Source organism: Mastigoproctus giganteus, chromosome 8 (genome assembly GCF_048544385.1).
Source record: "Mastigoproctus giganteus isolate SK-2022 chromosome 8, ASM4854438v1, whole genome shotgun sequence".
Classification (NCBI taxonomy): Eukaryota; Metazoa; Arthropoda; class Arachnida; order Uropygi; family Thelyphonidae; genus Mastigoproctus; species Mastigoproctus giganteus.
In genome coordinates, this window is record NC_143582.1 from 145,745,930 (window position 1) to 145,760,869 (window position 14,940).

The 14,940-nt window shown below is 35.9% G+C and overlaps 1 protein-coding gene across 1 annotated transcript in view; it reads left to right on the forward strand.

Moving 5' to 3' along the window:
• Positions 1–7,400, forward strand: part of LOC150081899 (DNA replication complex GINS protein PSF1-like) — a 128,172-nt gene extending 120,772 nt beyond the window's left edge. The window contains exon 7 of the mRNA XM_090380359.1: positions 7,380–7,400. Within this exon, the coding sequence (XP_090236485.1) occupies positions 7,380–7,400 (21 nt within the window). The remainder of the gene's footprint in view (positions 1–7,379) is intronic.
• The last annotated feature ends 7,540 nt before the right edge of the window (positions 7,401–14,940 follow it).

Consider the following 14,940-nt stretch of genomic DNA (forward strand, 5'->3'; position numbering starts at 1 on the left):
ATGGGTTCTAAGATTGCTGACGTATTTGTAGTGTCGAGTGCGGTTTCGAACTACTGCAGCACCCACCCTATTCCCCATGATCTAGCAAACTCAGACTTCTTGTTTCAAAAAATGAAGAAACCATTGCGTGGACGCCGCTTTGATTCGTCTGAGGAAGTCATCAATGAAGTGGAATCAGGCAAAAGGTGTGAACTTCTATGATCAAGGTATTAAAGAACTGATCTACAGATTGGAGAAACGTTACTATATACGGAGAGAGTACATAGAAAAGGATTAAAAGTTTCACCTTTCCAGGGCTATTATTTCTAGGTAAGGGTGTGAACTTTTTGATACCCCCGCTTATACAGGGTGATTCACCACCAGTGCGACAAACTTGCAGGAGGTGTAGGGGGCACAAAGACGAATTCGAATTACATAGGTCCGAAATGCCTTCGTCATGCGGTAGAGGACGTTGAACAGCGATCCCGCTGAAAGTCAGCATTTGCGAACCGGTTCTGTTGAAGAAACCAAGTAGCAAACGTCCTCCGGAGTGGATAATCCGCTGGCTCCAATGATTGGACGCGTTGCAGATGGTATGAACTCATTTGGTTCGTTGACAGTATCCTCCATACAGTGGATTGGGAAATACCCAATCGTTGGCCTATCGCTCGAGTACTCGTACTCGGATTGCCTTCTGCAAGACGTAGGACATTCTCCTCATTGTCTGGCGTCCTCGTCGTTCGCTCTGGATTCATGGTACCTCTCGTGAAACAACCAGTCTCACGTAACCTTCTGTGCACACGTGCGAAAATCGTATGATGAGGAGCACGCCTGTGCGGGTAACGTTCCTGGTACAAACGCAGAGCGGCGCGCCCGGTACAGTCCGCAGCTCCATACGCGAGGTGCATGTCGGCCAGTTCAACGTTTGAATACTCGTCCATCCTACTGCCTCGGGAACCGGTTCGCAAATGCTGACTTCCAGCGGATCGCTGTTCACACGACCTTCTCTTCAACGTCCTCTACCGCATGACGAAGGCATTTCGGACCGTGCAATGGTATGTGATTCCGATTCGTCTTTGTGCCCCCTACACCTGCAAGTTTGTCGCACTGGTAGTGAATCACCCTGTATAAGTTTCAAAATACTTATCGTATTTTATTTTGAAGAGCTGAATTAATTTCAATAAATAAATTTTGTTACAATTATTTGCATAAACTCTCTATGATAACGCCAAGGTGAAGTCATTGTTAACGTTAACATTTTATTTTAATTTTAAATTGATCTCAAAAGTCATTCTTTGTCAGCAAACTCCTCTCTGATGATCCACTTGTTCGCAGCTCCAAGAAAAACAGAAAGATTCAGTTTAATCCTGTTAACTTTTCCTTAAGGACTGGTTAATAGGATTAAATAACTATAATAATCGAATCAATTTTTTGCGTCGGTTTATGCAAGTTAATAAATGTAGTTGCTTGCCTTTTATTCAAATATCAATTTCTCTACCCTTGGTCAGTTGGTTGATTGATTAGTAAGTTAACATTCATAATCCTCCCCCGCACACACTTTTCTCTTTTTTATGTTTTAGTTGTTATTGCTTTTGGTCCGCCATGTCATTGGACGGTTATTTGATTATCAAAAGTGGATATTATCCCTGAAGCTATATTCTAGATACCATTTGCTTCATACTTTAATCCTCATTTGTTTTGCCTTTTAACTCTCTCCTATTCATGTATTCTTGTTCCCAAAAAAACCCTTTCCTAGTGGCTGTCTGTGGTAAAGGTTTCTTATTCGGTCATTTTTTATGGCGCTGTCCAATGTGAGCCAAAATAACGGATGTACCTCTCATCATTAGAGGTTTTGGTTAAACTCCAAGTCTTGGGTACAAGCCCATATTTCGACTAACGGATAGAAACAAAGCAGTGATTGACAGGTACCACCACTGCTTTCCCCGCCCACATGTAACACGCCAGAAACATCTTAATACATCGAAGTATAGATAAAGAGAAATACGGAATTAAAATAAGCAAAAATAATTATAAATTTTCAAAAATAACTACGTTTTTTGCTTAAATCCCCCGGAAGTTACGTAAAAACTAATCTTTGTTAAAATATCCCTTACTGCTGTTTTAAATAGGGAACTCGTTTTCTGCTATAAAAACGGCGGGGGATAAATACCCTAACCAAGACTAACGATAGCGAATGCATTCACAATAATCACAGAACTCGACGGTACATTATGTCTGTTTAAGACTACGTCCACTGCGCAAAGACAACTTGTACCCAAGATCTGGAGTTTAACCGAGGTTTTTTTTTGCAATGCCAACAGCTTGTATCTGTTTAGATATTTCATTGGTTGGTTATTTTATTATTATTAGCCTTATGGATAAAGGAAGCCTGAAGTCTATGCTGCACCAGGCAAAAAAAAAAATAAATAAATAACAATTCTGAATTACCCCGAGAAGAGAAGTAGAAGGGAATCACCAAGAAAGAGAAGAATGATGATATCCAGCTCAGAACCCTGGGTGTGCGATGTGAGCCCCTGAGTTTAAAGTGGGTATTATCCCTCAGGCTATATTCTAGGTACCAGTGCTTCATACTTTAATCTCCATTTGTTTTGCCTTTAAGCTATGTTTCCTACTCTTGTTCCCAAAAGAAAAAAACCTGCCTGGTAACGTGACTATGTGGTCTTGGTACCTTATTGGTTCATTCTTTACGGCTGTCCAATCTGAACCAAAATATAAAGGATGCACCTGTCCATCACTAGAGTTTTTTTTCTTTTTTTCCCAATGCCAACAGCTCGTATGTGTTTAGGTAAGTTTCCCTTTTTTTTTTTTTTTTTACTTTTTAAATTAGATTTGGTCTTCCAGTTTTGTGTAATCTCCTCTCTGCCAATTTTCTTTATTAGGGAAAACAAATAAGCGTATAAGAAAACATCTATTTCTCCCTTATATTTTCAAATCAAAATTAATAAAACTACATGTTTTGTAGTTTTATTACATTTATTAATGTGATAAAACTACGACCATTTGTAGTTTTATCACATTTATGTTTGCAAAAGTTTTTCATCCCATGTGTAATAGCCCTTTACAAGAGGACATTAGTTTCTACGAATTTATTAAATGCCGCCTATTTATATCATGTTTACACAGAATATTGTTACCTTTGGGTAGCTGTTTATACACACTTTTGATGTCCCCGACATTGAAACATTATAATCAGCAGGAAGAGAAGAAGAGACCAAAATTACAACTTTACCACCCACGGAAACGCGCTTCAGAGCCTAACATGTATTTCGTACATGTTCACTTAACATGGAAGGGAACATGTATTTGATACATGAGACATATGAAATACATGTTCCCATCCAATTCCATAAATTTCTGCAACATCATCAGCATGCGAGAGATTTCAGGAACGTCTGATTAGCCCTACAAACCAGAAATCACAAGAGTTTCTGGTTTGTAGAGGTAATCAGACGTTTGTAGAGCTATTAAAAAGTCGTTTTTGAAATTAGCTCTAGAAACCAGAAACCACTGTGGGGGTTTTCTGGTTTGTAGAGCTAATTGGCCTTGTCGGCCGCCGACATGGCCAATTCGGGATGTGCTGTTTTCCACCTGCGATTTGCCAATGGTCACTTTTTACGATGTAGTTCGAAATGGACTTCAGACTTTTTCTTACTAATCGCATTGAACGATTTCTGTTCATTTTTATGTAACTAATTTGATTTAATTAACTCTTGTTATATATTTATTCCTATAACTTCATAAATCCCCTATTTTTTTTTTTTTTTTGTATTGTTATACTCTATTTATCTCTTGAGTCTTATTATCATTATTGTAATTAATGAATTGTAACTAATGTAAATCCCGGTAGCACCTTGCTGTCTCCAGGGTTATGATTATGATCTCCAAGTGAATAAATAATACTAATAATTGTTGTTATATCTAGATGGCATTAATTCCATTTTAGTTATTTGACGTAGCAATTTTGTCCTTTAGATTTTTCTCTTTTATAAAGCTCTGTTATGTAATTTGATACTTTTGTTACGCTCAAGCTTCTGTGATGTGATGACCCTGTAAGAGGTGCCTTTTTTTTCTTTTTTTTTAACCCGGTTCAAATTACAACTAATTAATGTTATTTCTACTCCATCCAAAGAGCTTCCGCCAGAACTGTTTTCTTTGATTTCGCCAACTTTAAATATCAGAATTTCTATTAATTGTCACGCAAACTGCAAAAATGTACGATGAAGTAGGCATTTACATAAGCCTTTTCTAAACAGAATTATTCCCGAGAAAAACAAGTATGTTGCCTACGCGCCATCAGATTCGTTTGATTTTCCCGCGTCTGCTTTGTCAGTATATCGCAGCGAATGACATTTACACATGCAGCTGTGGCTTCATTATGTAAAGGCCGTCGCTGTGCAATACTGTACAGTTGTGTGAAAGAAAGAAAGAAAACATAGCCGAAAGAATAATTGTTTTCGAAAAATAAAAAAGACCTTACATCATTCATGCAATGTGTATTGCATATACAAAGAAAAATTCGGCATAACTTTAGAATAGGGGGTTTCCCCTCCAACTACCTCTGGGTTAGGGTGTTTATCTTCCCCCTATATTAAAATAGGAAAATGAGTTCCCGATTTTAAAACGGGGTGGGGGGGGATAAACACCATAACTTACACTAACCATAGCAGATTAGGTATGTCAGTCACTGCCTTCTTCTAGCCGCCATTTTGGAAGGGGGACTCCCTTCTAAAATCTTACCAGAATTTCAAGGAAATTCATCCATTGGAAGCCACACTGGAAATGGGATAAAACTGATAACAGTACAATGCGCATTTCATTTAAAAAAAAGTTTGCATTATTGTAATTGTTTTTAGGAAACAGTATTGGTACAGCACCTTTTCTGGATGTATATTTTATCTTCTAACGAAATTTGTATTTAAAACTGCATTCACGGAATAGTAAGATATGTTACTACTCTGTGGTTGCATTATGAACTATGAAACGTGGTGTGAAAAAACTTTGCAGGCATTTTACGTTGTGTGTAACGAAAAAAACGCTATAACGGGTGGTTTCCTAAAATTTGTATTGTTACAAAATACTGAATAACGGACTGGTTTTTTTAAATTTGCATTATCACAAAATCTTGAGTATTTCCTTGATATGTATTTGAGGTAATCAAAATTTCAAGGGAAAAATTATTTTCTTATTTATGACACAAGCTGGAAAAATTAACCTTCCTTTTCTTTCCTCTATGTTAACTGCTGGTTTGCATACATTCCCTTGCAGTGATGGCCCTTCTATTTATTCCACTACTAACTTTACTTCAGCTAACTGGTTCCTTTCACTAAATTGTGGGTCTATTCCACATTTGATCGCAGTGAACCATAATTTCTGGATTTCTTCTATCACAGCAGTTAATTATGTAATTGCCTTGTCACAAAACTAGAAAACACAACCAAAAGACATAGAATAACAGACAAGTTGAACAAAGATGCTAAAAATAGCACAAACATTAGTACCAATGGAAGAATAGCTGAATTCTTCCTTCAATTTATTTAAGCCATCACCTTCCACAACCCCAGGGGCTCACATCTGGTGAGTATGGGCTTGGCACACCCAGTATCCTGACTGGATATCATCATTCTTCTCTTTCTTGGTGATTCCTCTTCTACTTTTAACTCTCTCTCTCAGGGTAACTCGGAAATTTTTTTTTTTTTTTTTTTTTGGCTGGTGCAGCATAAGCCTCAGGCTTCCTTGTGCCATATAGCTAATAATAATAATAATAATAATTTGAAATTATCCCATCTTCGAAGGCCTTTCTTTCTTTTCAGTGGCAAGTATGCTGCATTGAATCTCCTGAATGTGGGTGCATGAAACAACATGTCTTCTGTTTTGATGTTATGGTTATACCACCAGTACTCAGTTATCAGGGTCCCTTCAGTGTTAAGGCTGCACCACAAGGGAGGCGAGGTGGACTTGATATTTGTATATGAGAGGCTATACATTTCAGTCGCCCACTGTAGCCCTAAAATTTATATTTATATGATTATTTTATTAAAAATCCCTGGTTATCACACTGACTATAACCTGAAAGATACAAAATTGATATGAAGTGTATTTCCCAAAGGTCATTATTGAATCCCTATTAAATATATTTGTCTGTGAAATTATAAATTTCACAGACTTTTTATATTAAAATTAATTTTATTCATATTAAAATTAAAAACTTTTATAAATAAAAGTCTGAAATTTCCTCCTCCCAGTATTTAGGATGATTGAGATCCTAACTATGCATATCTAACATTCATTTTTTCCTCACCAAGAAAAACCTTAAATTATTATTACATTAACTGTGTCAAAACACACAGTTAATGTAATGATCCTCTACATACTTTAGATCAGAATTTTGTGATTGGCTTATTTCCAATAGGCGCTCTCTCTCTCTCTCTCTCTCTCTCTCTCACACACACACACACACACACACCCATTGCATTATTTGACATTTCAAGAATGTGAAATGGGATGATCTGTTTGATTTCTGTTCCTATCTCATATGGCTATTTTCAGGCTGTCAGGCCTTGCAGTCCTGTTCACAAGTTTATTATCAGATTAATTAATGAAAAATTTTTACATTCTTTCTTCTTGCTCCATGCTTTTTCTTTAGATAATTCCATGTGCACTATTCTTCTGAATCAGCATCTCTAATTCCACCACTCTCTTCCAGACCAGTCCGAAGACGTGCTTCAAGAAATCAGCATCTATTTACTGTCCAACTCCAAACTCACAGAACTAACTTTTTCTCTTCCTCCATTTATGCCTTCTGTTCTTTGGACCAACATTCTTACATGTGTAATTTCATGGAAATTGCAATCTGCAAAAATTCAAGTCCAAAGTCACCAAGTATTTTCTGTCTTCTCAACCTTCAACCCATGCATGGTTCTAATACCTTTTATATTTGAAATTTTCATCAAAATAAAAAAAAAAATTATGAGCTAACTCTTGGATCATAAAGATTTGACTGAGAAATCATGTTTCCCGGCCCCTCATGTGTGATAAATACTGTTTGTTTCGGGATTTATTGGGCGCATCGGCTACTGAGACCATAGTGCGCCAAATAAATACTGAAGTAACCATGTAGCAAATAATAACATTTACTATGTGGTTACTACATTTCTACCATCACTGCATATCAAGAAACAGTATGATTGCCACACTTTGATTTTATTCTGAAATGACACTGTATAATAAAAAAACAGACATGTTTTTGTGCATGCACTAACACCTGTGTATATGCTTATTTACAAATCAGTGGATAGAAATGTCCAGCACTGGACACTGTTGTTATTTATCTATACTTGTATTATTTATATAATTTTCTTAATTATGTTATTTTCATTTAGGTTGATAAAAGTGCCTTTTGAATTCACTCTGAATCTACTGAAATGGACGCTGATGCTTCTGATTGTATGCTAGTCGGGAATGAAATTTGTACAGACTTTTTGCTGTTCCATGAAGCAGAACAATGCAAATATTCTAGTGATGACATCCTTCAAACTCAAGAGGGCAGCATCTTTTTTTCAGAATGTACATCAGTTACCACAGACAGCACTGAACAAATTCTGAAAAATAACTCAAATGTTGCAAATTCAGATTCTAAAGATGTTCATATGGATAACTGTCAGTCTGTACAGGAACTGAAGTCATCATTAAAGAGAAATATCTCACATCAAAATGAAACCAAATTGGAAATTATAAAGTGTCAAGATGCCCATGTGAAAAAATCTTGCAATAGAATATCAATTCCAAAGTTTCGCATTGTCCCTAAAGAAGAAAGAAAAGGACAAAATTCAAATGATCACACAAAAACTGGTACCTTAAAACGTTCCTGTTTGTCACAAACAAGTGCAGCAATTAAAAAATTTAAATGTGATAAGTCATTCAGAGTCTCTGGTGACAGACATTCATTTGAAACTGTAGCACCAGATTCAGCTGTTATTGTGCCTAACAGAAAAAGTTACCAGTTGTCCACCAGTGATTCTGTCATAGTTCAGAACTCTCCTTTAATAAAAATCCCTTCAATAGCTAATCTCCATTCATCAGCTGTTAATAAACAAGGCCATGAATCAGAGGATATAAATAATAATGTTCCAGATATTCATCAGTCATCTCCATCTGTATCTGGAAGTTTAATTACATTGGTTTTAAAAAACAGTGACTCTAACAATGTTCAGGAATTAGTATTCTCTCCATTTGCTGCATCTCAAGTTCAAGAATCTGATTATACGGTACTGCCAACTGCAAACACTGTAGGAAATATTACAAACAGTAATAGTTCCTTACCCTCTGCTGTTGAATCAGAGGATATAAATAATAATGTTCCACATATTCATCAGTCATCTCCATCTGTATCTGGAAGTTTAATTACATTGGTTTTAAAAAACAGTGACTCTAACAATGTTCAGGAATTATTATTCTCTCCAGTTGCTGCATCTCAAGTTCAAGAATCTGATCATACAGTCCTGCCAACTACAAACACTGCAGAAACTATTACAAACAGTAATAGTTCCTTACTCTCTGTTGTTGAAACTACTGAAGTGAATCAATCAATTAAGAATCATATTATTTTAAAATCATTGCCTGTGCATGCTGCTACCCAGTTATCAACAACTAAGCTTAATAGTATCCAGCCTCACTCACTACCATCTATTTCATTATTTGCAACTCAGACTAAACCTACAAAACCATTTCCAGTTAATTATAACGTTACTGAATCACAAGTATCAAAAGAAGTTCTGGTTGGCAATGCTCATTACTCATTTGTATCAACAGCAGCTAGTCAAGCATATGTAACATCAGAAACAATGACTGGTAAGCCACCAACTTTCACCAAACTTATGAATGATGCAGAAATAACTTCTAAACAGTTGCAAAATATTTCATATTCTGCTAAAGAAGTTCAGAATGTGTGGAATGGATTTATGCAATGGGAGGAAAATATTAATAGACCATATACATATGTTCATTTTCTGCTTTGTACAGGACGGTCTACAATGGGAATAATTAACTGGCCACATATAATGAAATTAGAACTTATCCCAAAACTTTTAGTGACTGAAGAAAAATTACATAGTGCATTAAGTACAAAACATCAAGTATTTTTTAATTTTCAGGAGAAAGACCAAGGATTACAAAAGTTGATCAGAGCAATAAGTGGTAGTTGGATTGGCTACATTATATTTCAGTCTGATTGTAATATTAAAATCATGTTTATACTTTATGTAGAAGGAAGGAAAAAACTTGTAGGCTTAATACCAGATGACCAGGAAACCACTTATACTCAAATATGCAGTCTATTAACTTAATACCACATCACTTCTACTAGCTTGGGCTAGAATATACTGAGTTATAAATAAAGGATATTAAACTAAAACATTTCACCCTTAAGATATACTACATAATTTACTCTAATTCACTTTAGCAAGAAGCATGTATTAAAAATTCATATTTTTCATTAAATATCCCCCCCCCTTACTTTTTCTTTTTCATACACATAACTATAATTAATGTATTTTTAAGTTTATTATCGATAAAACTCAACAAAGTATCATAAAGCAGCAGATATTTAATTTAATTTTCATGTAAATGTATTGTATATTTTTAATAAATATTTTATTTTCATAATTAAATTTATTTCATTTTGGAAACTTAAATCCATTTCATACATCCATGGAGAAGGAACTCTAAAAATTTACAATAAAAGAGCTACATTACAAGGACATTTACACATACTTCAATTTAGTAATCTATACTTGTACTTTATTCTACCAAAAGTGTGGTAAGCAAATTTTATGCAAATATTGTTGAATGCAATGAAATAGCACAGAAATACAAATGAATGTAGAAGATAAAAGCATCTACATGTAGCAGATAATGACAGGCAACATGGAAAGAAGTTGACAGATAATAACAGAACCATGGAAAGATGTGCAGTGAATCTAGAACCAGCAATGTGCAGTGACTTTTTGAACAGGGTAAGCAATGATTATTAATTCACAGAAGAGAAGTACATGTAGCAATAGCAGTATTTATAAAAAATGGTGATACCTGTTTTTATTAATGCTTAACTGACTCAAAATTTTACTTCTGAAATATGTTTTTTGATTTTTCTAAATTGTTTGGAGTATACCAGTGCTTGACCTCCTACTAATGGATTGCAGCACCCTAATATAATTCTTTTATATTTTAATGAAAATTTTAAAAATTTGTTTCTTACACCAATCTTTTTTTTTTTTTTTTTAATTTTATTAAATTCTGAGAAAAATTATATAAACTGTTAGTCTCTTCCATAAGCAAGTTGATAAAAGTCCCCGGGGGCTCACATCTGGTGAGTATGGGCTTGGCACACCCGGGGTCCTGAGCTGGATATCATCATTCTTCTCTTTCTTGGTGATTCCCTTCTACTTTTGACTCTCTCTCTCTCTCTCAGGGTAACTCGGGAAATTTTTTTTTTTTTGGCTGGTGTAGCATAAGCCTCAGGCTTCCTTGCACCATATAGCTAATAATCAATAATAATCATTTAACCCTCCAAGCAGAGGCAGATTATGCATTTGAGGGGCCAAAGGTGCAAACAAAGTTTGGGGGCCCACCTAAAATTTTAAAATATTGAAATTTAAATGAATAAATACAAAGCACAAATTTTTATTTAAACTTTTTATTTCTATAATAAGAAAAATAGAACAAAAATTATAAGTATCTAATCTGTGCAGACCTGTGTGTGTTATTGTCTGTACACAAACACCGTGCAATTCACTACTTGCCGGAGAGTGATATATGGTATGTGTGCACAACTCTAACACTGTGATCACCGTGTTATTTTCGTATAATTAAAACCTTCATGTGAGTTAAAGCTTTAAAATGAAATAACGTTTTTTTTTTTTTTTTTTTTTTTTTTTTTGTTGGTTTGGGGGCTGTGGGGCCTGAAGTGTATGCCTAATACATCTGTGTGATAATCAGCCACTGCCTCCAAGTGGGTGTCACAAAAATCACAGCAGCAGGTACATCATGGATGAAGTACATCAATGAGTTTTGGGTTTAAAATACCAGAAATAGTTGAAAATGGGGAAATTTAAAATTTTATCCTTAATTTTAACACTATATATTGAATAATAAGATCAAATATATTAGGGTTCTTCCAAATATTGCAATGTTGATGACAGAAGGTATTTGCCGTGCAAACATTGTGGCACCAAGATGCTATATGAAGATTATTTAAGTCATGATATTCATGTTTAATCTGCACATCGAGTTTATAAGTAGAAAATACAAGTACAAGACCAGCAGAACACTTTTCTCATTAGCATTAGTTGAGGCATAAGATACAAGAAAGTAAGCTTATACAGCAGGGATTTTCAACTCACGGCACACTGAGTCAGGTGCTAATATTGTCAAGGCACACCATCAGTTTTTTAAGGAGAGATTTTTTTTCATTAAAAAAAAAATGCATATTAAGATTGTGTTTAAAAGTTCAATAGCTAAAATTCTAATCATTGTGTTATTTTTTAAAATAATGATTTGGATTTCAAAAGATTTATTTTTAAAATTTATGTTCATATTTGTTATTATTCCAATTATTGAAATAAGATATCATTGAAAAAGATATTTAATGATATTTTTTTTTATAAATGACTAAAATATCAGTGGGAAACCTGTGCTTGGTGATGCCTCTTGTCCGAGGTCAAATGGTTGATAAGCATACCCTCAAGTCCTCCTCCAATGTTTGAAGCCATGACCTGTTCTTGCTCTTCATCATGTTCATAGCAGAAAAGCCAGCCTCACACAGATACAATGTATCGCCTTCTCTGTGATAATGAGGTACTCCTTTCCCTGCATACTCTTGTTAAGAGTGTTCAAGACTTGGGAAATGTCAGCAAGAAAAGCAACCTTATTGCACCAAGTCTTATATATTAGGGCCACCTGTAATATAATGGTATATTCTTACATATACCCCTATAAGTTTTATGTCTGTAAATTGTGTGTTCTCTGGTCGATTTGCCTGTTTTGCTGGATGAAAACCCCCCAATTTTTTTGGGGGGGGACCTTGCTATCTACGCCTGAGACTGACTAGCTCAGCCAAGGAGAGCGAAAAACACCCATTAAAGTTCCTCGCGTCATTGACTGGATTTGAACCCAGGCCTTTTCCACACGGTGTGGGGAGGATGGTGACAATATCACTGTGCTATCTGTGCAGATTCTAAGCAGGTCAGTCAGCTCAGACATAAAAAAAAAAAAATTAAGCTCTTCCCTCAGTTCATAGAACCTTGAAAGTACCCACCCTCGAGACAGCCACCTCACTTCTGTGTGTAGTAGGAGTTGTATGTGAGCAGCTTCCATGGCAGAACACAGTGCTGAAAACAACCTCGATTTTAATGGTCTACTCTTGATGTAGTTAACCATTTTGATTATCTCATCCAGTACTTTTTGGAGCTCAGGTACTACTAATTTTGAACTGAGGGCTCTCTATGCAGGAAACAGTGTGTAAAAACAATGCCAGGGTTCTTTTGCTTGGCCAGTGCGATGAATCCTTTCAGGTTTCCCAACATAGAGGGAGCACCATCGGTGCAGATGCTGATGCATGATTTCCACGACAAATCGTAATAACTGTGGACAACATCAGAGATGTCTTGGCCTTTTGTTGTTTCTGGAAGTGGTTTGCAAAATAAAAATTGTTCAATGATGTCTCCATTACACAAACCTGCTGAATGCTAGCAGTTCAGTTCTTCCAGTGATATCAGTTGACTCGTCCAACTGGATGGCAAAAAAATCAGCTTCTTTAATGTTAGCTATCACTTGTGACTCAATGTCTTGAGACATGTCTTGTATATGCCGACTAATAGTGTTATTAGACATAGGGATTTTCAAAATCTCTTTTTCACATTCCTCGCCAAACATAATATTTACAATTTTACAGCTGGTAAAATTACTGATTCAGCAATTGTATGTGATTTCATCTTTTTTTCTATGATTTCAGCAACAGCATAGCTTGCTTGCTTGCTTCTTGAGCTTTGTCAGAAATAGTTGTGATTTCAGCTTGGCATGTTTGATCAGCTATAAGCCTTTTAAAATATTCAATTGGTTTCTCGCATAAATGTGAGTGCTTTTTGTGAAGGTGTCTTTTCAGCTTACTTGGAACCATAGCTTGGCTTGCCAGTTTCTCACCACAAACAACACATTTAGGATGTGGCTGCTCTTCTCCAGATGAAAATAATCCGAAAGACAAATAGTCTTCATTATACTGGCGACAACAGTTTCAGAACTAATACCAGCTACACTTGATTCATTGTCCTCAAATAACTTATGTTTTTTTTTTATTAGAAATCTGTCCATGTTAATAAGCCCTAAAAAAATAAAAATAAACTAAATTCAGAAATAACAAAATAATTAAAACGAAATAGAAATAAACAAAAATGCATTAGTGCAAACTCACAGGGAATAACACCTGACGCAAACAACAGCTGACTGAAGACTGACACTGGTGGCTTGATAATGGTGAAAGGTGGGGTGATAAAAGTACATTGCAGAGTTATTTTGGGATCTGGAACAACAGGGACGGAAGTTCTTGGAATTTTACTATAACTTTTTTTTTTTTTTTTATTAAACTGTTATTATTTGCATTCTTATCGGCTTTTCATGAAAAACATACAGTACTGTACTTCTAAAATTTACCACTATGATTTTTTTTATACCCAATTTTTTTCTGTCTTCCTTTTTACCTTCCCCCAAACTCCACGGCATATCTGTGGATCCTTCACGGCACACCGGTTGAAATTGCTGTTATACAGCATCAGCCAAAAAAAAAAAACCTTCCCATTTTGCCCGTCTAGTCACTCCAAATGTTTGTCTAGTTCAGCTTTAAATTTATTGAAGCTATCAACTTCCACAACAACAGATGGAAGTCTGTTCCAGCTAAAACTGTCTGCTGGCTAAAGGCAAAGGTGCACACATCTATTCTACAACTGTCTTTCCTCACTTTGAATCTATGCCTCTATAGGACCTTAATCTCAGCAAGCGGAAGTATCCCGTCAGCATTGAGACTGCTCAAACCTTTCAAAGCCTCATACACCTGAATCAGATCACCTCGCAAGTGCCTAGTCTCCAGATGCTGCAACTAGCAGAACTTAAGCCTTTATTCGTAAGCACACTCCTTTCTTCCTCTCACCAATCTTGTCATCGTTCTGTTTACTCCTTCTAGCAACTCTACATCCTTCCTAAAATGAGGCCTCCAGACCTGTATGCCGTACTCAAGGTTGTGGCCTTATATAAGGGGATAATCTTCTCCTAAATATATGGGATAAATGTCTCTGCTAGCAAAATTTCTATATATCATGACCTGCTGTGGCAGCCCATCTGCACTGTTCAGAGAACTTCATATCTGACTGCACAATTACACCCAGATCTTTTTCATTCTCCACCTCCCTGAGTGCAGTACCAAACTGTTGGTACGTTTCTCTTGGGTTACTGCTACCCATATGCAGTAATTTGCATTTATCAATGTTAAATTTCAGTTACTACATCTCAGCCCATCTGCCTAACTTTTTCAGATCCTGTTGCAGTGCATACTGTTTTTAGTGTCATTAACAATCCTACCAAGCTTTGTATCATCTGCAAACTTGGACATTAAGCCTGATATACCTTTATTGATAAATACACAAAACAACAGTTGGCCCAGCACCAAACCCTGGGGGACTCCACTAATAACATTAGTCCACGTAGAGCAGCGTCCATTTATTACCACTCTCTGCCATCTCCCACTCAACCATTCCTTTATCCATTGCAACAACTTGCCTGTAATACCTTACCGCTCCAATTTTTACGCCATTCTTCCATGTGCAACAGTATCAAAAGCTTTCCTGAAATCCAAGTATATGATATAAATTATTTTTTGCATCTATTTTCCTTGGTGAC